Source organism: Dipodomys ordii, unplaced genomic scaffold (genome assembly GCF_000151885.1).
Source record: "Dipodomys ordii isolate 6190 unplaced genomic scaffold, Dord_2.0 Scaffold22, whole genome shotgun sequence".
Classification (NCBI taxonomy): domain Eukaryota; kingdom Metazoa; phylum Chordata; class Mammalia; order Rodentia; family Heteromyidae; genus Dipodomys; species Dipodomys ordii.
The window spans coordinates 16,196,816-16,221,397 of NW_012267238.1; the positions used below are offsets into that span (position 1 = coordinate 16,196,816).

The following is a 24,582-nucleotide window of genomic DNA, read 5'->3' on the forward strand; positions in this document are numbered from 1 at the left end:
TGAGTCTGGCAGGTCACTTCGCCGTTAAGTTCTTGTGACCTGCTAAATGACTCGTTTTATTCCAAGGCCTGGGTTGGAGCTGGTAGCTCCTCCGAGCTTTGTCGGTATCCAAGATGGAGATCACTGGTGCTGGGCGGGGAGGGGTGGCCTTCCCTCCTCTGCTCCCTGAGAAGGAGTGAGGATGTCGGGCTTCTACTCATGCCGAGTCTTGAATCCTGGGTCGTCTCTGGTCTGCAAGCTGCAGGATGAAGATGTCCGCTCTTTGTTGGTTCTTGCTGGTGTTGAGTAGAATCCGCTCGCCTGCTGCATCTGGCTCCTTCATCCCGGACTCTCTTTGTGAGCGCTCAGGTACGGCCCCGGCTGCGGTCTCTGCCGCTTGCGACCCTGCCGCCGCAGCTGCGGCGGCTGCTGGAGAGCGCTCAGATGTGTCTTTTTGCCTTGGCTTCCCTTTCTTGTCTAATTCTCTGTCCTGTGATGGCACACTTGGTGTGATTCTCTGGCTTAGGACTGTTCACTGGAACTCTAAAACTGCTTTCTATGCGAGAGCTTGTTCAGATTCCAGCTTCTCCTCTGACATCTTCCCGGAACCCCCCTGGTAATCCTAATTTTATCTTTTTAACTAGACTTAATCCTTTAGGACAATTTTAATTTTAAACTTTGCCTGGGAGGCCAGCCACTCCCCACAACTTGCCAAATTTTCACAAAGGAGACACCATTTTTAATCCCTGTTTCTAAAGTTACTTTAATCTGCATTTAAATGCTTCATTGAAACTCTGGGATGCACCCTTTATCTCCAAGCCAAAGATTTATCATTTGGTCACACACCCCTTGTGGTCTAACTTGTGGGGATTAACATTACAGAAACAAATATCTAAGGTGGTTGTGTTTTACCCCAAATTAGGCTTTTGATCATGTGTGATGGAGCAAGGCCAGACTCTGGGCGAGTCTGTGGCATCTGATGCTGGTTACCTGCAAAATTTCTACATTTAGTGGTTAAGACCTGGTTCACACTGGCTTTTGCAGGCTGGTGCCACTGGTTTAAGGCAGCTGTGCCTGGGCATAGTCACTCTGGTCCCTTGATGTTAAAGGAAATTCATCGGCACCCAAGGGAGAAAATAAATTAAAATCTTAGCCTTAGTTTCTTTGGCTTATAGTCAGGTCACAATGTTTTAAAGCAATTTAGATTAAATCACAGCTTCCATTGACAAAGATTTTTTTTAGTAAGCAGAGTACTTGGTAACCTTGAAACCATATAGATAAGTAGACAGACAGACATGTTTGTGCACAGATTATAGAGCAGGCTTAAATTTTAAAATTTTAAAGTTTTTTTGGAATTTTACTTTGCCTAATTATGATGGAACCAGGTGGTCAGTTTAAAACACAAAACTTTGCCAACAACAAACTTTTAATAAACAGGAGACAAGAACAGACATGTGACATCATTTAATGGCACTGCTGGTCAGGTCAGGGTGAAGAGGATCACAAAATCAAGTTGAGGTCTGCACAAAATAGCAGCTGAGCTCCCATGATGCCAAGATGGTGCATCGGGCACATGGTCAATGCTAGAGAGAGTTAGATTTTGATAGCAAGGGGACATTGCTTCTGGCACAATTGGAGCTTCTACAAAGTCAGAAAAGGGGTCCTGCAGGGGAGAGGGCCTCACAGAGGAGGGAACCCCAGAGAAGGGGCCACAAAAGAGATGTTCCTTGCTGAGGAGGCCACAAAAGGGGTATACTTCTTAGGCGAGGCTGCAAAAGGGGGGGCTTTGTGGGGGAGGCCACAGAAGTGCGGGTGCCTCATGGGGGAGGCTGCAGAAGTGGGGGGGCTCACAGGAGAGGCCACAAAGGGTATGCCTCATGGAAGAGGTTGCAAAAGAGAGGTGCTCCACAGGGGAGGCCACATAATGGGGTACCTCACAGGAGAGGCTGCAAAAAAGGGTGTACCTCTCTGGAGAGGCCACAAAAGTGGGGGCACCTCATGGGGGGGAGGTGCAGAAGTAGGGGTATCTCACAGGGGAGGCAGCAAAAGAGTGGGGGGGAGGCCTCACAGGGAAGGCAGAAAAAGAGGGGATCTGCAGAGGAGAAATTTAAACTTAATCTCATCCATAAGTTGGAAAGGAGAGGTTAAGAAAGACAGAGTTTTACCTGCCTGAGCACTCACATAAGTGGGGTTTTAAATTTAGGGCTAAATTTGGTTGTAAGGAAATTTAATTCTGTCCTTTTCCATGGTAAGTGGCCAGAGCCAAAAGCTAGCTGCAGAGTGTCCTCGGCAGTGCAGTGTAACTCAAAAAAGGACCTACCGGTGGGAAGGATCATCACCCCTCTCCACGGTGGTCCCCGGACGTGAAAGGCCTCAGGGGTGAGATCTGGGCACTTGGCCAAGATTTCGGTCAGACAGCAGGGGTACAGAAATCGGAAACCCGGAACTCCAGTCAACTGGTCACTGATCTGGGGTAGGACTTAATTAGCCGGTGTTGGGCAGCAGGTAGAGCGCTTGGTCAGGAGAACATTACCTTGTTGGTCCTCTGGTGATCAGTGTAAGATCTCAGGCTAGGTCCTGGGGAAGCTGATCAGACCCATCTGAAGTGGAGGGGGGAGCAATCCACTGGTAGCCCATACAGGCCACCAATGAAAGGATCCACGAAAGGATCTGTCATATCCATGCCAGGGGACCATGCAGAGGCAGGCAGGCACAGGAAAAAGATTATTACAAGGTTTATTAGAGGAGCCATATTTCCCCCAGAGAGAGAGCATTCATGGCAGCCTCCACTATAGGTAGCAGCAGCGTCTGGGGGGTAGGAAGTGAGGTAGATGGGAGTTCAGGGGGGTCTGGGTGGAGAGAGGGAGGGGCCAACAGGTCTGGGTGGAGCTGAGGACCAAAGGTGAGCATAATGCTTACAGAATGTATGTGTTCTAAGGGAATGCTATGATTGGTAGGAATATACATTCTTTCCTCAACATTATCGGAGTTGTTTGGAGTCCATGCATTGAGAGAGATATCTTGACTAGACTCTTTGCTCCTCTGTTTAAAGAAAGAACTGCTTATTTGTTTGAGCCTCTTACCTGATCATAGCAAGTTCCATCTGAGACCATGTTTTATTCATTTGCATCTCTACAACAATGCTAGCTTGAGTGTTGGGAACATAGCAATTGCTTGGTAAATTCTAGCATGGTGAGTAAGTGAGACAGGCAATGAATCAATTCATATTCATTTTCAAGGTTGCATATACAAACAGTTTTCTGTGGCAGACGAGTTTAGAAGTTAGTTCTTACGTAGCACACATCTCAGACACACACACACATCTCAGACACACACACACCAAATCTCAATGGCTGTTTAGAAAGAAAGGCAAAATGTGTCAGAGTTGGCATGGTGACTCTTGCTGCTCAGGAGGCTCAGATAGAAATACTGCCAGTTTGCAGCCTCCTTGGGCAACATACTAAGACCCCATCTCAAAACGGTGAGGTCTGCCCCAGGCCATGCAGGCCTGGTGCAGACACCTTCCTACCTCTTGGCTAAGTTTCCTCCCAGTATCTGTTGTTACCTAGGTAACTGGCACACCTGGGAACAGTAATCTCCCCCTCCTGCTAGACCACATCCTGGGCTGCCTCTGGTCATGCCTCCTATCTGACCTTAGGATCCTAAGGTCACATCTATATCCAGGGTGGCCACACCTTTCCAAAACCTGGCCACATCTCTTCCTGTCCCTGGCCTAGATAATTCCTGGCCTGAGGGTTTGTCGCCCCCTTTTGGCCATGTCTCTCCACCATGCACTGTGGAGACAGCAGTTTGGTAAACTTCTTTTCCTGCCTGAGTATAGCATGGTGTTCTCTTCATCGGCTACCTAATGAAACCTACCTATTTAATATACTTTACATATGGTGCAGTGACTTGGATGGGGTTTGAGTTGCAAATGTTAGACTTTCCTGACCACTCCTTTTTTATGAACCAAACTGCTTTGAGATGCCACATGAGACTTTTCACCAATTCCACTGCTGGCCTTTACATCCATGTCCATACCACTTCTCTACTGTGGTTAGTGAAACTACTCTCTACTGTTTTTCTCTGTCCAGACATGCTACCATGCCAGAATGCTCCCATGGCCTTTAACTGAAAGGCCAGTCACCTCCGGAGCCAAGGACACCTCTCTTGAGGGCTCTGGGGAAAATGGGGATGCCACTTCTGCCTGGTCAGCTCTCCTTCACTCACCAGACTGACTCTGTCCTGCACTTTTAATGGGGTGTTGTGAGTCATGCTTGAGCTGGGAAACCCCATTGAAATGCCTCTTGCACTCCCTGGAAAGCCAGAGCATCTAATTTTTTTATACCATTCTCAGATTTAGACAGCTTTTACCACTGCAATGGTAAATGATCAGAAGTCTGTTTACTTTCAGGCTGTCTTTGATCTCTGCAATCATCTCCAACTTTCTCTATCTCTCCCTTTTTCTCTTCCTCTTTCGCTTTTCTCAAACTTTTTGGCTTGTGCCCTGAAGAGTGAGACGCAGGCTGGGTCCCAGGGACCCCCCCTCTAGGTTCCCTCTCAAAGGCTAGCCATTCCAGGTTTGAAAATGGTCAGTTTCCATATGTTCAGGTTTTCTTTGCCTGTCCTCTGTCTCACTAAGCCCTTCACCTCTGCCTCCCAGCCATCTCCTCTCAAAAGGTAACTTTCCTTGTCATAGTGCAATCTCTCTCTCTCTCCTCTCTCTCTCTCTCTGTCATTCCTTGAGAGCATCCATACCCTATTAGAGGGTGCCCCTTACTTTCTGCTTCTTTGTCTGCTTATCTGCTTGCTTGCTTATTCAATAAAGCTCCACCAAGTTTTCTTACCATCATGATTTGTTCAGAAATTAGCCATCTTGAGTTCACCATCTTGCCCACATGGTAGGTTAAGGGTTTGGCCTCATCTGACCCTTACCCTTCCACCAAGCTTACTACTCCACCCACTTATTCTAATGTGAATTGTTGCCTCTTTTCATAGGCCCTGGAGACTGAGTCCTGACCATCTGATGTGCTTTGTTAGCAAAGATGCCTTAACATTGTTGTCAAAAATTTTTCAGTTTTGAGTTTTACCTTTTTTGTTTGGTGTTTCCTATTCTAGTACTGACCATGTGGTTCTAAAATATTGGGCAGGGCTGGGAAGTTGGCTCAGTGGTAGAGTGCTTGCCTTGCATGCCTGAGGCCCTGGGTTTGATTCCTCAGCACCACATAAGCAATAAGAAAAAAGCCGGAAGTGGTGCTGTGGCTCAAGTGGTAGAGCGCTAGCTTTGAGCTGAAGAGCTGAGGGACAGTGCCCAGGCCCAGAGTTCAGGCCCCGTGGCCGGACCCAAAAATAAATAAAATAAAATAAAATATTGGGCAAAATAATGTCATCTTCCTGCTGTAATTCCAAGAGTCTGTGGCTGTTATTCATTTTTGCATGCTGTAAAGCTTACTGTGCACAGTGTGTGTATGTGTGTGAGTGTGTGTGCATGCATACTTATATGTGTATGTCTGTGTATTTGTAAACTTGTTATCTGTTATTGTAATCAAGTTATTTGCCTTAAATTGTCTGAGATTCCTGAACTTTGTTCAATTTGAATTCATAGTTCAGTGCTAGCCAGTCTACATGTACTCCAGATCCAGTCCATCTCTTCCAACCTGGAAGATGGCCTCACTGCCTCACTCCTACCTAGACCATCCTGATTACTTTCCACTTGATTCCATCACAAAGCTTATTCCTGGTGAAAGAGTGCTTTGGATTGGCAAAATCTAAGACTCTTGTGTGCATTCTTTCTGTAATATTAGATTTGTAAATCTTACCCAACCTGACCTGGAAAAGGCTGGCTATGTTGTTATGCTAGTGAAACAAGTGTAGGCCAGGAGAGCCTCTTGTGAACTTTGGTTAACTTAAGCACTGTTACGGTCACCAGAAATCAATATTATATCTGTGCTAAAGCTCTCATCATATCTACCAAGTTTTGTTATTGCAGAATATTTGTTGGTCAATTCTTGATAAGGAACAGATATTTATTTCTATTTGATCTCCTTGTTGCTTTAATTGGAAATGATAAAGGGTTTTTGTGGCAAAGATTGCAATTCAAAGCCAGCCTGGGCAGAAAATACCTTGTAAGTTTCATTAGGTAGCTGATGAAGAGAACACCCTGCAATATTCAGGCAGGAAAAGAAGTTTATTTACCAAACTTCTGCCCCCACTATGCATGGTAGAGAAGCATGGTGAAAGGGGGCGACCCACCCCCGGGCCAGGACTTATCTAGGCCAGGAACGCACTGGATCCGGATGTGACCTCAGGGCCTAGGACCTGACTCTGGTCAGATAGGAAGCATGACCAGAGGAAGCCTAGGATGTGACCCAGTAGGAGCGGGAGCTTACTGCTTCCAGGTGTGCCAGTTACCTAGGTAACACAAATGCAGGAGGAAACTTAACCAAGAGGTAGGGAGGTATCTGCACCAGGCCTGGATGGCCTGGGGTAGAACTTACAAAAACAAAAGAAAAAAGGAAACAAAACCAAAACCCCACAAACAAAAGACCATGCATTTGAGATTCCTTAGTTATTGCCCTGAGTACTCTGATATTGTTAGAGCCACTCTGATATGAAGCTGAGGAGAAATAAAAATCACCCAACTAGAAGGTGATCCTAGGAAGTACTGGTAAGGACATAAAGAAGCAAGGCGGGGCAAGGCAGGAAACCCCAAAGATAAGAATAATGAAGTCACCACTATGTGAAACTTTGCCTTAGTCTTATTTAGAGACCTCACAAGAAAGGCATAGAGAAAGCCTGTGAAGCCCATGTACAAGTGTAAGCTAGAATATTGACTAACTAATGTCAGACTTATATGAAGGTGCTTCAGAAGGTGATAACTGTATAGCGTGGTGGCCTATTCAAAGTGCAAGACAACAAGCCTAATGCACTCAGAGGAAGTTGTAGGCACACTTGCTGGGAATTCTTATCACACATTGCATACTTAATATATATAGGTGTTCCTTGATTACTATCATTCCTAAGTCCACTGATTGTTTGAGGACGTCACTGATTTTTAACAAGAAAGAGAGGCGGGCAGGGGAGAGTACTTGCAACAGGAAGATTACTAGAATAAGCATTTTCTCCCCTTTCCCCCCCCCTTGTCAATGTTGAGACAATCATCAATATCATAATGGATGTTCATCATTTTCTCCTCTGTCATTTCATTCCTTTGATCCAATTGCTTCTAGATTAGGTTCCCTTCATATGGCAATAACTCAGACTTTTATCTGTAAGAATGAGTTTCTGGTTACTTAATTTTATTAATATAGCATGGTAATTGCCCCCTTGGTTGTCACCAAGCACAGAAGAACCAGGAGGCACTCCAAGGAATACAACATTCTAACAACACACCTGCCTGTAATCTCCCATGCTCTCAGCTAGGCTTGATTATCAGGAGAAAGGACTCTGCCTTATGCATAACAGAAAACAATAAAGTGAAGGTGTAGCTATAGTGGACCCCATTAAGAGTCATGGACTAGCAATACCCCCATCTGAGTTCCTGTGTGCCCTGAGGGTGTGTGCTGGCATGCATTCCTCTGGCGGGGAGGAAGGGGGTACCTCTTCCTCCATGTCGGGCAAAGGTCCTGAACCCAGTGCCAGACTCTAGTGCTGGTTTTCAGGAAGTGCCATTCGTGCTCTTCTTAGTTAATTGTGTAGAACTATGCCTCAAGATTCCTTTGTCTATTTAATGGAGCCCCACCTGCACCTTGCTTCCTCTTTTATTATCTTGAACAAGTCTTTCTAATCATCTCGAACAAGTCTTTCCCATTAAAGGTTGCTAATTGTCCACATTCCCCAAGAAGGTCAACTTTCTGTCCTGTGATTGTCTCGTGACTGTCCTGTGACTTACCTTCTATGCCCCTATGCCCTATATAAGCATATGACGTTTTAATAAACTTTGTCTATACCCTCATGGTATGGTCCCTTTCTGCCTACCAGACACTGAGTTCCCGGGTCTCGCTGAATGAACAGCAACAAGTGGCACCTGAACAGGAATCTGGAAGTAGAGGAAATTCTGCTAGAAGGACTCAGTACCCACAGAAGGAGGTAAGTGGAGTTTATTCATTATGGGGCAACTGGAAAGTCAAGCTCAGCCATTTGTCAATTTAGTATATTATTTTCTTAAGAGAAGTGGAGTGAAGCTGTCCAAGGAACAACTTCTAGAATGTCTCAGCACAGTTTGTAAATACAATCCTTGGTTCACTAATGAAGGAACTTTGGATGAAGAAATATGGCAGAAAGTTTAAAACAGTGTAGAGAGAGCTCACAGGCAAGGAGAGCACATTGACCCTCAGTTTTGGGTGGCATGGCTCTCACTCATGCTGTCGTGGACATGATAGAAGAGGAGAAAGAAAATGTTGGTTTGAAACAAGGATTACTGCATCATTTTAAGGAAAAAACTTAGCTAAAAGGTTTTCTGTTTTTGTTAGGGTGTGCTACATGTCTCTGTGTTCCATCTTCTGTCTGCTGAAAAGCTTTTTGTTGCTGGTGAAGTTCTGCTTTTATAACTGACCACGTGGTTCTATCATAATTAGGCAAAATATCACAGCTAAAACTTCAAAAAATCTTAAATGGCCGATATAATATCTAAGCGTGCTCTATGATTTGTGCACAAACATGTTTGTCTGTCTATATGTAAAATGTATAAAATAGTCATGGTTTTAAGGTTGTTAAGTATTTTGCCTGCTAAAAGATCCTTGCCAATGGAAGTTGTGATTCAATCTGAGTTGCCTTGAAAGTTCTGAGATCACCTAAATACAAGGTTTGGGCTGCATTTTCTGCCTGTGGAGGCTGCCAGAGGAAAGGGTACAGGCAGCTGTAAGCCTGATTCAGACGTTTGGCTGGTCCTGGTCATGTAAGAAAGTTGTAAATTGCTCTTGTCTTTAAGATTGGGTAAAAGGCAGAGTGAGGCCAGCTCAGTTTCAGGTGACCCCAGCTTTTCTCCAAATGAAGGTACTCAAAAAACTAACTGGTAAGATGCCTGGCAAAATGAGCAAGCCCCGGAAAAAAATTATGGCCTAGGAGAAGTATTTTGTTAAAAAGTTTCATCTTAAACTTTTGTCCTCCAGAAAAGTGAGATTGGAAAATGGTCTCTTGCTACTGAAAATTTCAGAAAGTGTACGTATAACTAATTTTCATTCTTGTGCGCTTTAAGATCTGTGTATGTGTCTGAGTGTGTGCGTATGGACATATTTAAGATAAAAAACTGTCAGCATGCTATAAAAATTGGGTGAGTTTAGGTTTTAAAATTCAAAAAGTCATGAGGGATTTGGTATTTATTTTCCTTGGCTAAAATTTAGGGATAACTATTAGAAATCTAAATGTGAAGGTTTGCTTACCACTGCTAAAGACTTTACCTGTTCTGTCTGTCTAAAGCTATTTGGGTATTTCAGTTAAGAACCAAGAAATAAGGAAGGGAAAAACTTAGAGCCAATAAAAGATCTATCTTTGGAGGTGAGGGATGAGCAGGCAGGAGAGCAGCTCAGCCAGTCCACACATGGTGGGAGAGGGCAAGCTGGCACAAAAGCAGCTCATCTAACCCTAAAGAGTCAGATGGGAAGAAGCCTATTCCATAGGAGGGGCTGAGTGGCCTATCTTTGTCCTGTGTCTTCTCCTTGCAGCTGGACACTGGAAACCTGATGGTAAAGTGAGTTGTATGATGATGTGATCGGCATTGCTAAAAGTTTATTTGTGTGTTATAAAGTGGTTTTTAAAGATACTAAAGTATTAAAGCAGGGGTTAGTAAAAGGCTTTTAAAAACAAAGAATGGATTCTGGATATAAGATTTGGAAGTAAAAGTGTCTTAAATGTTTGTTTCAAAGTGGAAAAAAAAATTGATTGTTTAATTGCTATTTTAGTTTGCTCTTCTAGTGTTTTTGTAACACTTTCCAGCAGGCCTACATAGAAAAATAGAGAAGTTTTACAGGTTTGTCAGGTATAGCATTGGCTCTTAATAAGTTCCAGGTAAGACATGTTCAAAAAACTTCTTCCATGTTGACCATCTTTGTTGCTCTTAATTGTAGTAAATGGCCTTTTGTAAGACTCATTGATCTGCAAACTGCAGTTCAAAGCCAGCCAGGGCAGAGAAAGGTGAGATTGTCATCTCTAATCAACCAGCAGTGTGCCAAAATAAAGCAGGCAGAGTTGCTTTGGAGCCCAAAGTGGCAGAGTGCAAGTCTTGCCAGAGAGCTGAGGAACAGCGCTCAGGCCCTAAGTTCAACTCCAGTGACTAAGAAAGAGAAATGTCAAAGTCTCATTTACCCCAGCTTGGACAAAGGCATTCAGGGGACCTTGGCAATAATATACTTGGCCCTTCTAAAATTGATCAGATCTGGGACCATGGGAAGATAGTTTATAAGCATGCATAACTGGACAAGAACTTGTCAATCATTTGTGATAATGGGCAGTAAAAGGCTAAGGTTGAAAAATGTGGGAAATAGTTTAAATCCAAACTGCTCTGTATTTGCTTAGAGCCCTAATTGGCAGTAACTTTTGGGCTAACAACAGCTCTGTGAAATTCATCAGTTCAGGAAAGAAAGTTTGTAAACCTGAGAGTGTGTTTCTATTGATATCAGTCTGAAGGCTTGCATAGGTAACTTGTATTATTACTCACAGAGATTAGGTTCCTCAGCCAGCCAGAAAATGCTTTTGCATAAAACAGTGTAAAGGAAGACCTGGGACAGAGAATTGTGAAAACATAAAGATGGTTTCCATTAGATTAGAAAGGATTTGGAAAGTAAGAAAGAAAATTAAGACAAACCACAGAATGTTCAAGTAGATGGTAAGAGTAAGTAGAAGATGGTTTGAGTGTGTTGAGTTCGAAAATAGAGCTTATCCTTGAAAAAGACCTAGTGAGAGCTGGAGGAGACCAAGGCCACATCTGATGCGATGTTTCTTACACCAAGGCAGTTGAGACCTCAAACATTGCTAATATACCATCTAACTGTCAGTCTTTTGCCTGATCTCACCAATCCTTGCCTGAAATTTCTAAATTCATGGTGCTACATACTCAGGCTTGTTATATACCCCTGGCTAGAGAAAATTATGAAACATTTCAAAGGTTTGAAACAACTACTATAAGGTAGACTGTAACTCCATAGGCCATCTATGTGTGGCCAGGCTTGACCACATGGATTTTGCCTTTAAAAACCCTAGCATGTGGACCATTTTGGGCTGGCACCAACCACATAAATTCATTTGTTTAAGGGAAGGAAATTTGTGGACTGTGATGATCCCCCCAAAAGGAAGAAAATAAAATGTGAAATTATTAGGATCAGATCAAAATTAAGCACATAGGATATTAATTAGACCAAGGAAATTTAACTGGGACAAACAAGTCCCAGGTATGCAGAGAAACATAGGTACAGACTGTGGGAATAGAACAAGACAGTGATCTGATAATTACTGAAATGACCATTTGTACTGATTAAGATTTTGGCCAAATGTTAAATTTCAAAGATAAAGGCTTGAGAAGAGAGTTGAGTACCAGGACAGCTGCACTAGACATCTCTACTCCTGTCCCACCTCTAGGCCATCTGAGGAGCTAAACAATGCTTTCCCCCATTTGGGGAGGTAATGTTTTCCTAGGACTTCATGGGAAGACTTGTCCCACCTCCAGGCCTTGGAGCTGGATACACTGCCCCCTTCTGCCTAGGTACCAGGATATCTGCAGGAAATTGTTCGGGCTCAACCACCCTACATTGCCTTGATGCCATTTTTTTTTTTTTTTGTCGGTCGGGGGGCTTGAACTCTGGCCTGGGCGCTGTCCCTCAGCTCTTCAGCTCAAGGCGAGCGCTCTACCACTTGAGCTACAGCACCACTTCCGGTTTTCTGGTGGCTTATTGGAGATAGGAGTCTCACAGTCTCTCCTGCCCGGGCTGGCTTTGAACCGCAATCCTCAGATCTCAGCCTCCTGAGTAGCTAGGATTACAGGCGTGAGCCACCAGCGCCTGGCTGCCTTGATGCCATTTGTAATCACTAACTGCTAGTTCTGTTTTAGTAACTTGTTTGTCAATTACAAAACTGCCACTGGCCACCTGCAAGTGGGCCTTCTTATGGATCTTGCCTTTAAATATCCTGAGCTATTTGTATCTTTTGCAAACCAAAGTACTATATAGGCTGTACTGCTGCAGCCCAAGAAAAGGTCCATACAGTTACTAAAAGCTAAAAGTTATGCCTAATTTCTAGTTTGGAGTAAAATCTGATTAGTAAAAAGCTGTCACTCTCATAAACTACCCCATGCCATGCTATAAAAGCCAATGTAGTACCAGGAAAATATTAGGGAAGTTTACTGAAGTCAAGCCCTAGGTAAAACTTCTGTTATCAATCTATGAAGAAATTTACAGACTACTAATACCAACTATTTACACACCCATAAGACATTTAAGCTTCAATTATTACAAAATAAAAAAGGGGGAATCCCCAAGGGAATCTTATCTGAACCTTATTTACTTTAAATTTTTAAAAATTTACCTCAAGATGGTCCTTACACTGCAGATGAAAAGCATTTTACCTCTCCAGCACCACCCACTACCATATTCCCATATGGTTTAAAGAATTTAACCAATGGAAACCAAGAATAATGACCTGTACAGGGAAATGGTATGCTTTTATCATCCCATATGGATCCACCAGCAACATGGGTTCCTCTTCCACTAATTGGACCCTGGAGAGATGAGTGCAGTACAACCTAAACCTGAGGAAGAATTAGCACACTGCTTTGCAGGCCTAAACTTGAAGACCCAATGGCACCATCACCTTTATCATAAGAAAACCAGCCAGATACTGCCAACATGGAGTCAGAGTAAAGCATTGTCAGACAAGGCAGAAGCCATTATGGGCCTAATCTTGCCTGATGATGATATCACTGATCACATGGGGCTTTTCAGTACACTTTCTTTAAATTTTATTGGTCAGAATCATTCTTATGCAAATAAGATTGGTCACCAACTAACCCTGTATGCCAGGGCATTAATTATTGGACTCAGGCTTATGTTCCTATTCAATGACCTCAGTGCAACAGCCCTAGAGGAAAGATTATACAGCATAATGATAATGTCTCATTTATAGATTGGGGCCCCCATGACCCCAATTTCATTGCCAATTGTTCTGAAAAGCATGTTGATGATTGCTGTACTAGTAGTTTTTCTGTTAGGTGGGCATTTATTCAATGGAGTTATCAATCAGATAGAACCTACTGGCTTGGTCACCTGGCACGATGGGGGCCTTGTGCCTCCTAGGCCACATGTAAATTTCCAGGTACACTTTGGCCCTGAACAATGGCATTTATGGAAACAACTCAAAATTGGGTTGTCATTTTACTATAGCCCATGAGGCAAATTATGCATTTTATAGGAATCATTCTTCTACTGTACAGGCTTGTGTTAAACTTCCTTATGTGTTGGCCATAGGGACAGTGTCAATTAACGAAGCCCTACAGAGCCTGGATTGTTCTGACTGTCAGCTCCTTACATGTTTAAATTGTACTATTCCTTTTAATATATCTTCTCAGTCTCTCCTGATATTAAGATCTCGCTTAGGGATCTGGGTGCCTGTTAACCTCACCCGACCTTGGCAGGAGAGCCCCACTGTTGGTTTGTTGACAGGAGTCTTCCAGTGACTGCTGAAGAAAACTAGGAGGTTCCTGGGCCTAATTGGAGCCGCAATCCTTGGACTGATCGCCATCTCTGTGATTGTTGGAGTGGCCCTGCATTCCACCATCCAAACCAAGGACTTTGTAGAGAAGTGGCAACAGGATTTTCATCAGCTATGGACTGGTCAGCTAAATATTGAACAGGACATTGTGTCCCATCTGAACACCCTGAAGCACATGGTATGGTGATGGGAGACCAGAATTGATCTGCAGAAACAGCTAACCTTCAAGTGTAATTGGAGCTCAACAAAGCTGTGCACCACTCCCACCTGCTTCAATGCCACTAACATCACTTGGCAGGGACCTCACTACCACCTGCAGACTTGTGAAGGAATTTGACTTGGGACATACACCAGTTGCAGCAGGAAGTCATTGAGACTTACTCTGCACAGCTCCCTGGGGTGGAATAGGAGGGTCTGGCTTAGGGAATTACATCTGTACTAAACCAATTGGACCCCTGTACCTGGTGGCAGAGTTTTACTCATAGTATTTCCACAGAATTGATTGTGTTTTGTCTCATGCTGTTTGTGTTCATAGCAGGATATTGCTGTCTCCACTCCAGAATAGCTAAGGTGCATCTTTTGCAAAAGGATCTCATGATTGCTTTTCTACACTTAGAAAACAAAAAAGGGGGAGATGTCAGAGGCACTGACTCGACTCGCAAGACCCCATCTGAGTTCCTGTGTGCTGCCATGAGTGTTTCGGCTGGCATGCATTCCTGGGGGGAGAGGGGGATGCCCCTTCCTCCATGTGGGGCAAAGGTCCTGAGCATGGTTCCAGACTCAGGTGGCTTTTGGGAAGTGCCCTTTGTGCTCTTCCTAGTTAATTGTGTAGAACCATACGTCTAGATTCCTTTTGTCTATTTAATGGAGCTCCACCTGCACCTTGCTTCCTCTTTTATTATCTTGAAAAAGTCTTTCCCATCACCCATTAAAGGTTGCTAATTGTCCACATTTCCCCAAGAAGGTCAACTTTCTGTCCTGTGATTGTCTCGTGACTGTCCTGTAACTTACCTTCTATGCCTTTATGCCCTATATAAGCATATGATGTTTTAATAAACTTTGTTTATACCCACATGGTATGGTCCCTTTCTGCCTATAGACACTAAGTGCCCGGGTCTCGCTGTGTGAACAGCAACAGACCTCTCTGTGTCTTCTGATATAAGACTTAACTCTGAAGAAGCTTAAATTGTGGCAAGGAGGAGCACATTTTAAAGATGGTTATTGAAAATGATAAAATTAGATGCCAGAATCTTAGCTACTTGAGAATCTGTTATATGGGAAGGGGTAAAAAGTTAGACAAGAAATGTAATCACTACCTTACTTATGTAACTGAAACTCCTCTGTACATCACCTTGAAGAAAAGGAAAGGAAAGGGAAGGGAAGGGAAGGAAAGAGAAGGAAAAGAGAAAGGAAGGAAGGAATTCGGTGCCAGCTGTCCAGGATATAGTTTCAAAGATACTCATAACATTTTATTACTACACCTTCAGCTTTAACCATTTAGGGAGTCAGTCCCATAAAAACACATCAACTTCTATAATTTCATATGATCGCAAACCTTGTCTATAGATTAAAGGTACCACTTGGCTTCTCATCGATAATCTATCTCTCTTTTGGAAGATTCATATTGGTCTAGTGAAAAGAATATGTTCTAGACTTAGCTAGGGAACATAATAAGCTGGCCTTACATAAATAAATATAAGAATATATAAATACCTTGTAACACTTCCATTTCTGCAGGACTTTAGACTATTTCTTTATTTTTTGCCAAGGTAGTTCTGGCATCTCTACATCATTTGTTCTAGGCCAATATTTGCAATCAAATACATGTTCAGTAGCCTATTAAGGCCAACTACAAGTGGATTTCCTGGGATGTCACAAGTGAACTCATTCAGGAATATGTAACAAGTAGATTATGTATTCACTGGCCCAATACTCTATGCTCCCTGATCCAATACCTCAAGATATCAAGGTTATTAGTATTTTTGAATGTTCCCTATATTACTCTTGGTGTTATCCAGATTGATTTGATGAATGATCCATTTCATCCTACAATAGTGAACATATCTTTCCATTCAGATCCTACCAAGACTTGGTTCTAATTATTTATCTAATGATGGGAAATGACAACTGAAATTGACAAAGTCAAGTATCACCTTCAAACATCTCTCTGAGATGAAACCTTTACAAGACAATTAGCCATTCTCCACTAGAAAGAACAGCATTCATTTTCTAGATCAGCAGGTTAGGGGAATCAAGGTATTTAAAGCTTTTAATGGTGTCTGTCCAAATACCACACCTGATGCTTTGGTGACTTCTTCCTTTCCTGCAAGGGTTTTGACATACTTACAGGGGACTTGATAGTCCTGTAAACTCAACCTCCATTACAATTCCAGCTCGGCTAAAATAAAATTTTACAACTAATCTGCATCATCTATGCTGTAACTAGAGACAATAAGGATCATTTTGACTAATGCTTGAAGGTGTTCAGCTAACTTAAATTTTGGCTGAACAGATTCTATATTTATGTCATCTATCAGTTTCTTTGACAAAATGATTTCTTTTTAATTAATACAATATTATTATACCTATATACATACATGCATACATAGTGCATATACACACACAATATGTACTGATAATCTCAAGGGAATTCACAGTTTTAGCTCATGTCTGGGGCCTTTATGCTCCTTCTTTCTAGCTTTACATAAAAATGTAAATTATTGTACTATAGGGCATTACAGATGAATCTTCCTACCTAACTTCATTTTGGTAACTCCTTCCCTGCTGTTTCATAACATCTAGTCGTTAATACTTTACTCTTTGTGTCAACTTTTTTAGCTTCCACATGCAAGAAAGGACATTATTTCACTTCAGTATACATGTTTCTATATTTTCCAGTTTGTCCCTGAACACTTGGGTTGATTACACATCTTAACTGTTGTGATTTGTGATGTAATAAACATGGGCAAGTGTATTTGTGGTACATTATTTTCATTTCCTCCAGGTAGGTATATAGTTAGAAATGAGACTACTGAATCACAAGGTAGATCTTTCAGTTTGAGGAATCACCATACTGTTCTTCATAGCAACTGTACTAGTTTACACATCTGTAGTGTATGAATTCCATTTCTCTACATCTTCAGCAGCATTTGCTTTTGTTTTTGCCTTTTTGATGCTACCCATTCTGACCAGAGTGAAACTGCATGTCATGGTGCTTTTCATTTGCCTTACTCTGATGTCTAATGAGGTTGAACATGTTTTCATAGGCTTAACCATTGCATTTCTTCTCCTGAGAAATGAACACAAAAGACTTTTGCTCATTTTTAAATTGGGTTTTTGAGGAGAGGGTTGTTCAAGTTTTGAGTTGCTGGTATACTTTATGTGTGTGTGCGCATATGTGCACTAGTACTGGGACTTGAATGTAGAGCGTCTTGCTCTTACTCAGTTTCCCACTCAAGGTTCATGCTCTACCACTTCATCCATGCTTTCAGTTTGGCATTTGATGGTTAACTGGAGATGGTCTCTTGAACTTTTCTATCAAAACTGGCTTGGATCTTTTAAATTTCAGCCCCCTGAGTAGTAGGGATGGCACCAAGCTTCTTTTCTTGATATTAATACCATTATTTAGGTTGTTTCTTCAATCTCTCAATTGTCTCCTTTGCTGTGTAGAAACTTGCTAGTTTGATATTATTCCATTTGTCTACATTTGTTTTTGTAGCCCATGCTTTTGGTATCTTATTTAAAAACTGACTAACTGCTGCCAGGAAGAGCGTTTCACTCCTAGGTTTCTTAAGACAGTCAACTAACTCCACAATATCATCTTTCAAATGCTCTAGCATTTTCTTCTATTTGAATTTTATTATTTTCTTCTCCTAAGGAGAATAAATGTAATTACAGTGCTATAGTTCTACAATGCTATGTACCAGCAAGTACTTGCTGTCACCTTGGTGATGAATGATAGAATTAAGGAGACTGGTACTAACGACCTGTTTCTGAGGACCAGCTCTGTCTTAACTGAGGTTAACTGGCTCCATAAGAAGACCCAACTCAAGGATTTAAGTGAATTTGATTTATTTGAAAGGCAAATCCAAGAAGCACTAATAAAAGAGTAAAGAGATAAGAAATGGAAAGAAAGAAAGCCAGCCGAGGGTGGCTTAAATTAGGAAGCTTGCCCCATAGGAACCAGGGATTTTATCCCCCTAGGGGCCTTTGAGGTTCCACAGAGCATGCCTCAGAATTATCCTTTCTGAGGAACAAGCAACCTTCATTATTACTACCAATTGAGATCTGCGCCTGACTCCAAGAGATGTTAACTCCCTGGAGTTGCTGGCCTGCAAATAACAGGAAGCCTGGTAGTTGGTGCTTACAGACACAGTGAGAGTCAAGAGAACATAATAGTGGGCTTGTGGTTAGAGTGCTATTTAAGTCTTTCCTAAGGAGAATAGTTAAAAATAATTACAAGTTAGGAAACATTTAGCTGGAAAGTATATTTAACACACTTTTCCCCCAAAGGCCTGTTCAGAAATAAAAATACAATTTTTTAAAGAGTATATAATAGGATACTGAAAAAATATCTATTACAAATGGCTTCTGAGTATAATATAGTTATTAGTGGGAAATATGCAATTAAAAATACTAGCTTGGAAATGTGGCTGAAGTGATAAGAGTGTTTGACTAGCATGCCTAGGCCTTGGGTTCTAGCCCTAGTTCTACATATACACAAAAAATATGTACAAAAACTATATCTGTATTGCATGCCAGTGCAGCTATGGCTAGGCAATACTGTGCATGTTGTTTCTTTATGTTGCCTCATCCAGCACTTTCTGGGTCAGAATAACTGAGGGTATATTCCTCATATTAACAACAAACAAATATACATATACTGCTTGCTTTGATAGCCAAAAAATGGATATGATGCAGTTAGAATACACTTGGCATCACTTCTTCTCTCCTTTCAGAAATAAAATTTAGAAATGAATTTGGAGAAATACACATTGTCAAAAAAAAAAAGAAAAAAAGAAAACATTCAGCACACTAAGGAATTTAAAGCACTTTCATAAATAGAGAAACAGCAACATTCAATGTTTTATTTCTCACTTGTGAAAATATGTATAATATATCTTACATATATAGAAGAGTCCCACAGCTTGAGTCTGAGAAAGCCAGAAGAAAGGCACCTACAGGTAAACCAGCACAGCATTTGGGGCACACAATGGGAATGAAAGCAACAAAAGCACAGGAGGCTGTGGACATGACTCTGAAGAGCTAAATCATACACAACACTTAGTTCTGCCAAGAATGGAGGTTGTCTCTGAAGAGAATACCGTTTCTCTTTAACAAGCCTGCCAGACCATCAAAGAACACATTGAAATCTGAACAAAGACACACCAGGACAAAGGCAAACGCCAATGCTTAACTTGACAGCTGGTTTGCTCTTATCCACTTTCTCTTTAAATCTGGACAACTTTGTTGATTTAAAAGAGCAAATACCAGGGCTGATGTTGCAAAATTGTGCTCTGCAGGTCAAGAGAATTTTGTAACAGACTAAGTGTTTTCAAAGCGTGTAAACACTGTGTGGATGGTGGGAGAACATTAAAAAAGAGCACTTACTATTTCTCTTACAGAAAAGGTACAGGCATAGATCTTTGGCTTGGCACGTGTGTTTCCCCTCCTGGTTTACCCAAAATGGTACAAATGGAGGCATAATTCATGAGATCATGGGATTATGTCTGTCATATGCCAGCATAGGACCCTCCTAGGATTTAGCACAGCTGGAACAGCTGACGGCCTTGGGTGAGGGGAGATGAGGCTTCACGATGTCAGGCTCTATGGACTCCATTAGGTCACATTCATTAGCAAGTATGTGCTTCACCAGGCACCTGGAGGCTTCATCAATGTTTATATTTTCCTAAGGAGAAAGCAAAACAGATTTTCTTATTTAGTATCATAAAGAATGTCTCAATAGAATCTCAGATGTAAAGGAAGAACAGTATTTTTTAACAAGTCACTTCAAATTCCTTTCTAACCAATATCCTTGTATCCTCTTATTTCTACTTGTTTTTTTTCCTTCAAAGAATTCTACCTTTTAGTCCCTCACATATATGTGTACTATATTTTGTCAAATGGGGGCAATACTGTTTGCTAAGATTCATTTATAGCTTGAATTTGGTAGAGGTCAATTCTCTTAGTTTAACTTATCCTGTATTACAGCATAATACTGTACAAGAAATGAGAATTTCAGTCCAACATAGTTTATAATTGCCTTTTGTTGCATATTCTTATTGTGACCTTGATAGAAAATAGAAGTAATGGGACACTTTTCACAGCAATTGTATTTTAACAAATATTTCTGGCTCTTTGTTTTCCAGTCAAATGGTAGGTGTACATGGTCATGTGACTCTGCTGGCCAATGAAATGCAAGAAGTGGCATGTCTCATTTTCATATAAGAGAAGTAAGAGCCACAGTTTCATTCCTCAACCTCCTCCCCTTTCTCCCGCCCCCCCCCCGCTCAATTTCTGCTATTATAGAAACACTGAAATGAAAATTCTTTTGGCCTTGGTCTCTTAGTAAGGATCAAATATAAATAAATATCCCAATCAGCTCACTATGACACAAATAGTATGTGTGAGAATTATGACCATGTTGTGTTAAGCTATTGAGATTTGAAGCCATCTATTATGACATTATCCCGACTCTTCAAAGGAAAAATTTGAAATCAGACATGTGATCTAGTTTCAGGAACAAAATAAAACTTAATTTAAGAAAAATATGGAGCAAGAACTTGAATCTAAAATATGATAAAATACATTATCTTTTTTCTACTCATCAGAAAGTTAAAACACAGAATATTTACTACCAGTGCACAAAAATAGAAACATCTTTGCTCAAATAAAATGTCTTAAAGTGAAGATCTTCAGTATCATCAAATTTTATTGTGTTTTTTAAAATTTATTTTATTGTAAAGATGCTGTACAGAGGGGTTACAGTTACACAAATAAGGTCATTAGTAGATTTCTTGTCGAGCATTATTACCCCCTCCTTTGTTGTTCTCCCACTATCCCTTAAATTTTATTGTTTTAATCACAACTTCTAGACATTCTTTGATGCATTTTCATATATTAAATATAAAGAAACATAAAGCTTTCTTTTGTCAAATTATTTTACTATTGTATCTTGTCGATCAATCTGAAGTAGAATTATATATCTCTAATTTTTGTATGAGTGTCAAAATTGTTGATTTAGGTTTTAAGATCATTGTAAGAAGTCATAATATTAAAATATATATATATAGGAGCCAGGCATAGATGGCTCACACCTACAATCCTAGCTACTCAAGAGGCTAAAATCTGAGAATCTCAGTTTGAAGCCCATCTGCACAGACAAGTTTTCATCTTTCTGTCTTTCTCTTGTTTTTTTCTTTCTTTCTTTTTCTTTCTTTCTTCTTCTTTCCTTCCCTTCCCTTCCCCTTCCCTCCCTCCCTCCTTCCCTCCTTTCTTTTTCCTTCTTTTTTTGTTTCTTTATTTCCTTTTTCTTCTCTCTTTTTTTCTTTCTTTTCTACCAGTCATGAGGCATGAACCTGGGCACCATTTCTGAGTGTCTTAGCTCAAACCTAGCACTGAACTGTCTGATCCACAGCTGCACTTCCAGCTCTTTGTTGGTTAATTGAAACCAGAGTCTCACAGACCTTCCTGCCTAGACTGGCTTTGAACTAAAATCCTCAGATCTTAGCCTTCTGAGTTGTTAAGATTACAAGTCTGAACCAGCCGTACCCATCTTTCTTATTTCTAATAAGCAAAAAGCCAGAATTTGAAAACATGATTTAGGTGCAAGCAGTGAACAAAACAAAAACAAAAAGTGAAAGTGTGAAGCCTAGAGTTCAGGCTCAGTACTGTAAAACAAACAAAAATGTAAGAGGTAGTGATGGTTTGCCAGTGCATTCATGGTTAATGGCATTAGCTGAAAATGTTCATTCACATACCCTTATCCTTAATTCACCTGTGAATGAAAGTACACTATATCCGTGATGAAAGTACAATATGACTCAGGAGTCCCAGACAACAACTTCATTATTTTTCTCTGCTCTAAAGAGCATTAGTGAAAGGATTTGAAGGTTTCTAAATCCAAAACAAGGTAAAGATCTGACCACCTTTTAGCTTGTTGCTATGTTAGCTAATGGCCTTTATACTGGAATTATGTTTCTGTCTCAGAGCCTTGACTTCTTCAATTAAAAAAAGGTCTTGCTTATAGCACTCACCTAGGAAAAGCTTGCTTTTCTTGACAGGATGTAGTGTCATTAGCGTCTTGATAAGAGGAATGTCTCAGACACTTTATGTACTTAGCCTTGCATCATATTTAAAACACTAGCCAGTTAAGATTAGTTTTGGTTCCTATTGGTTTTGTCGAGTTTGGGTGCAGATGGGCTATTTCTTAACTTAAGTATCCACCTTACTGCAGGGGCAGAGAATAGCAGCACTTGTGCCCCAATCCCCAACCCCCTTTGGGAAAACACCTATGCTCTAACAGCACACTTCCTTCCTCTCCTCTTCTTCTTACCATGCTGCCCACAGGTGAATGACTTGACCTCCACACAATAATGTGGCATAGGTGAAGACTTATTCCTCAGATCAGTGGGAACAGGTAACCTCGCCTTCCACTCCAGATCTCAAACACATGGGCCAGCATTTCTCATGATAGCCCTGAACTGGGGTAACTTTAAGGTACCTCCTTAGTAGTTAATAAACAATGCTTTCTCATTGTGGCTTGTGTGTTGAGGAGAGGCAGCAATAAAACTCACCCCAAATGCCAAGCAGGAGAAATTATCATGTCTTAGCAGGTAAGAAATATTCAGTTTAGAAAGACTACAGACCATTCAAAACAAGTGGATTGGCAATCCAGAGCTCCTAATTGTATTTGACTCGTGTCACTGTTTCTAACCAAGCTGTATTCCTTTTCAAAATTAATTAACAGGGGGCAGGGAAGGTGGCTCAGTGGTAGAGCACTTGCCTTGCATGTCTGAGGCCCTGGGTTCGATTCCTCAGCACCACATAAGCAAAAAGAAAAAAGCCGGAAGTGGTGCTGTGGCTCAAGTGGTAGAGCGCTAGCCTTGAGCTGAGGAGCTGAAGGACAGTGCCCAGGCCCAGAGTTCAGGCCCCATGACCGGACCCCCCAAAAAAAAATTAATTAAAAGAAGTTCTATTTGTTATTAAACTGTATAACATTAGACCCAATAAATACTAAAGAAATCTCAATTTCATTTCATTTATTATCATAATAAAAATGTTTATGTGACAAAAACAAGTTTCAATCATTAAAAAGCCCCTACTTCACATAAAATGTAAGTTAGATTTGCCAATAGTATTTTTAAAAATCTCCTTATGTATTAACATGTCAGTTAAATAAGAGTTTCTTTTGTTAATGTACAAATTTGAAAGTGTATTAATGGGTAAGTAAAAGGGTAAGTAAATGCTACTATTGGCCATTTAATAAAATTCCCTTACTATTATAAGAAAGACAAATAAAAGCCAATAGTTTAGCTTACTAAGATGACTTTGTTGGTTAGAACTAGCAAAATCATTTTAGTAAAAATAGTTCCAGATAAAGGAAACAGCCAATGTATGGTGAATCCCCACTGACAATGAAGTAGTCAATCATGGTACTAAGCCACATTCACTCTTTTAACCAATGTAATTTAGATTTCCCTAAGTTGAGGCATACAGAGATAAAAATAATAAAAGAAGTCTCATACCAGGAGTAAGCTTACACATTAGAAAACTTTTTTTTTAACTTTTTGAACTTATGTAACTTTATTCTTTTTTTATTTTTTTATTGTGAAAATACCATATGGAGAGGTTAAAATTACATGGGCAAGGTAATGAGTACATTTCTTATCAAGCATTGTTGCCTCTTCCTTTGTTTCCCCTTCCCATCCCTTTCTATCTCCCTTCCCATCCCCTCCCCCCCAGTAAACTTTTTTAAATATGTATTTTTTATTGTAAAGATACTATACAGAGGGGTTAGTTACATGAGTAAAGTAATGAGTACATTTCCTATTGACCAGTGTTACCGCCTCCTTTGTTTTCCCCTACCATGCCTTCCCTCCCCATCTCCTCCTTCCCTCCCCCACAGAAGTTTTAAAGTTCATTTTCAACATAGTGTCTTGTACATCTCATTGTTACAATGGGTCAACTTGTATCCTTATTTCAGCATTTTGTTATTTCCCTTCCCCTCCCCAAATTAGAAAAATTTATAAAAAAGATGCAGGGCATGAGAATCAAATACAATGAAAACAGGGGTTATACCATGGGGGAAGAACATACAAAAGAAACAAAAAAAATTACATAATACATTGTAAATATATTAAAAACAATAGCAAGAAAGATAAAATTTCTTGTGTCCCTATCTTGGAGTTCATTTCATTAACATCATCTTATATTAGAAAACTTTTATGAACAACAAAGCAATATAGGGTTTAGAAATGGCTTCGACTGGCTTGATTATCACAGTATCTGGAAAACTTATCAGATGTTTTTGCAGGTCAAGTGCCATTAAAGCAATACTATACAAATTCATTAGAAGGCAAGACCAGACAGACACTTGGAACATTCTCTTAATCTAGACATTGGTAAGCACTTAGTGACCATTTAGCATGTATGTAGGATGCTCCCTGCCAAAACAAAATGCCTGTTTCAGGCTAGGAAGTTTATAAGAGAGTCAGGTGATGGTAGCTTACATCTAGCTATTTAGGAAGCTGAGATCTGAGGATTCAAATTTAAATCTACACTGGATAAGAAAGTCCATGAGGTTCTTATCTCCAATTGATCAATCCATAGTCCCCCTCCCCCCCAAAAAAAAGAAGTCAGAAGTAGAGCTGTGGCTCAACTGGTAGAACTAGCCATGAGAGGAAAAGC

The 24,582-nt window shown here is 40.8% G+C and overlaps 1 protein-coding gene across 1 annotated transcript in view; it reads right to left on the minus strand.

The window, feature by feature from the left end:
• Positions 1-19,323: 19,323 nt before the first annotated feature.
• Rab38 (RAB38, member RAS oncogene family) overlaps positions 19,324-24,582 on the minus strand; it is a 72,022-nt gene continuing 66,763 nt past the window's right edge. Inside the window, exon 3 of the mRNA XM_013014032.1 lies at positions 19,324-19,582. Coding sequence (XP_012869486.1) covers positions 19,430-19,582 — 153 coding nt within the window. The 3' untranslated portion in view covers positions 19,324-19,429. The remainder of the gene's footprint in view (positions 19,583-24,582) is intronic.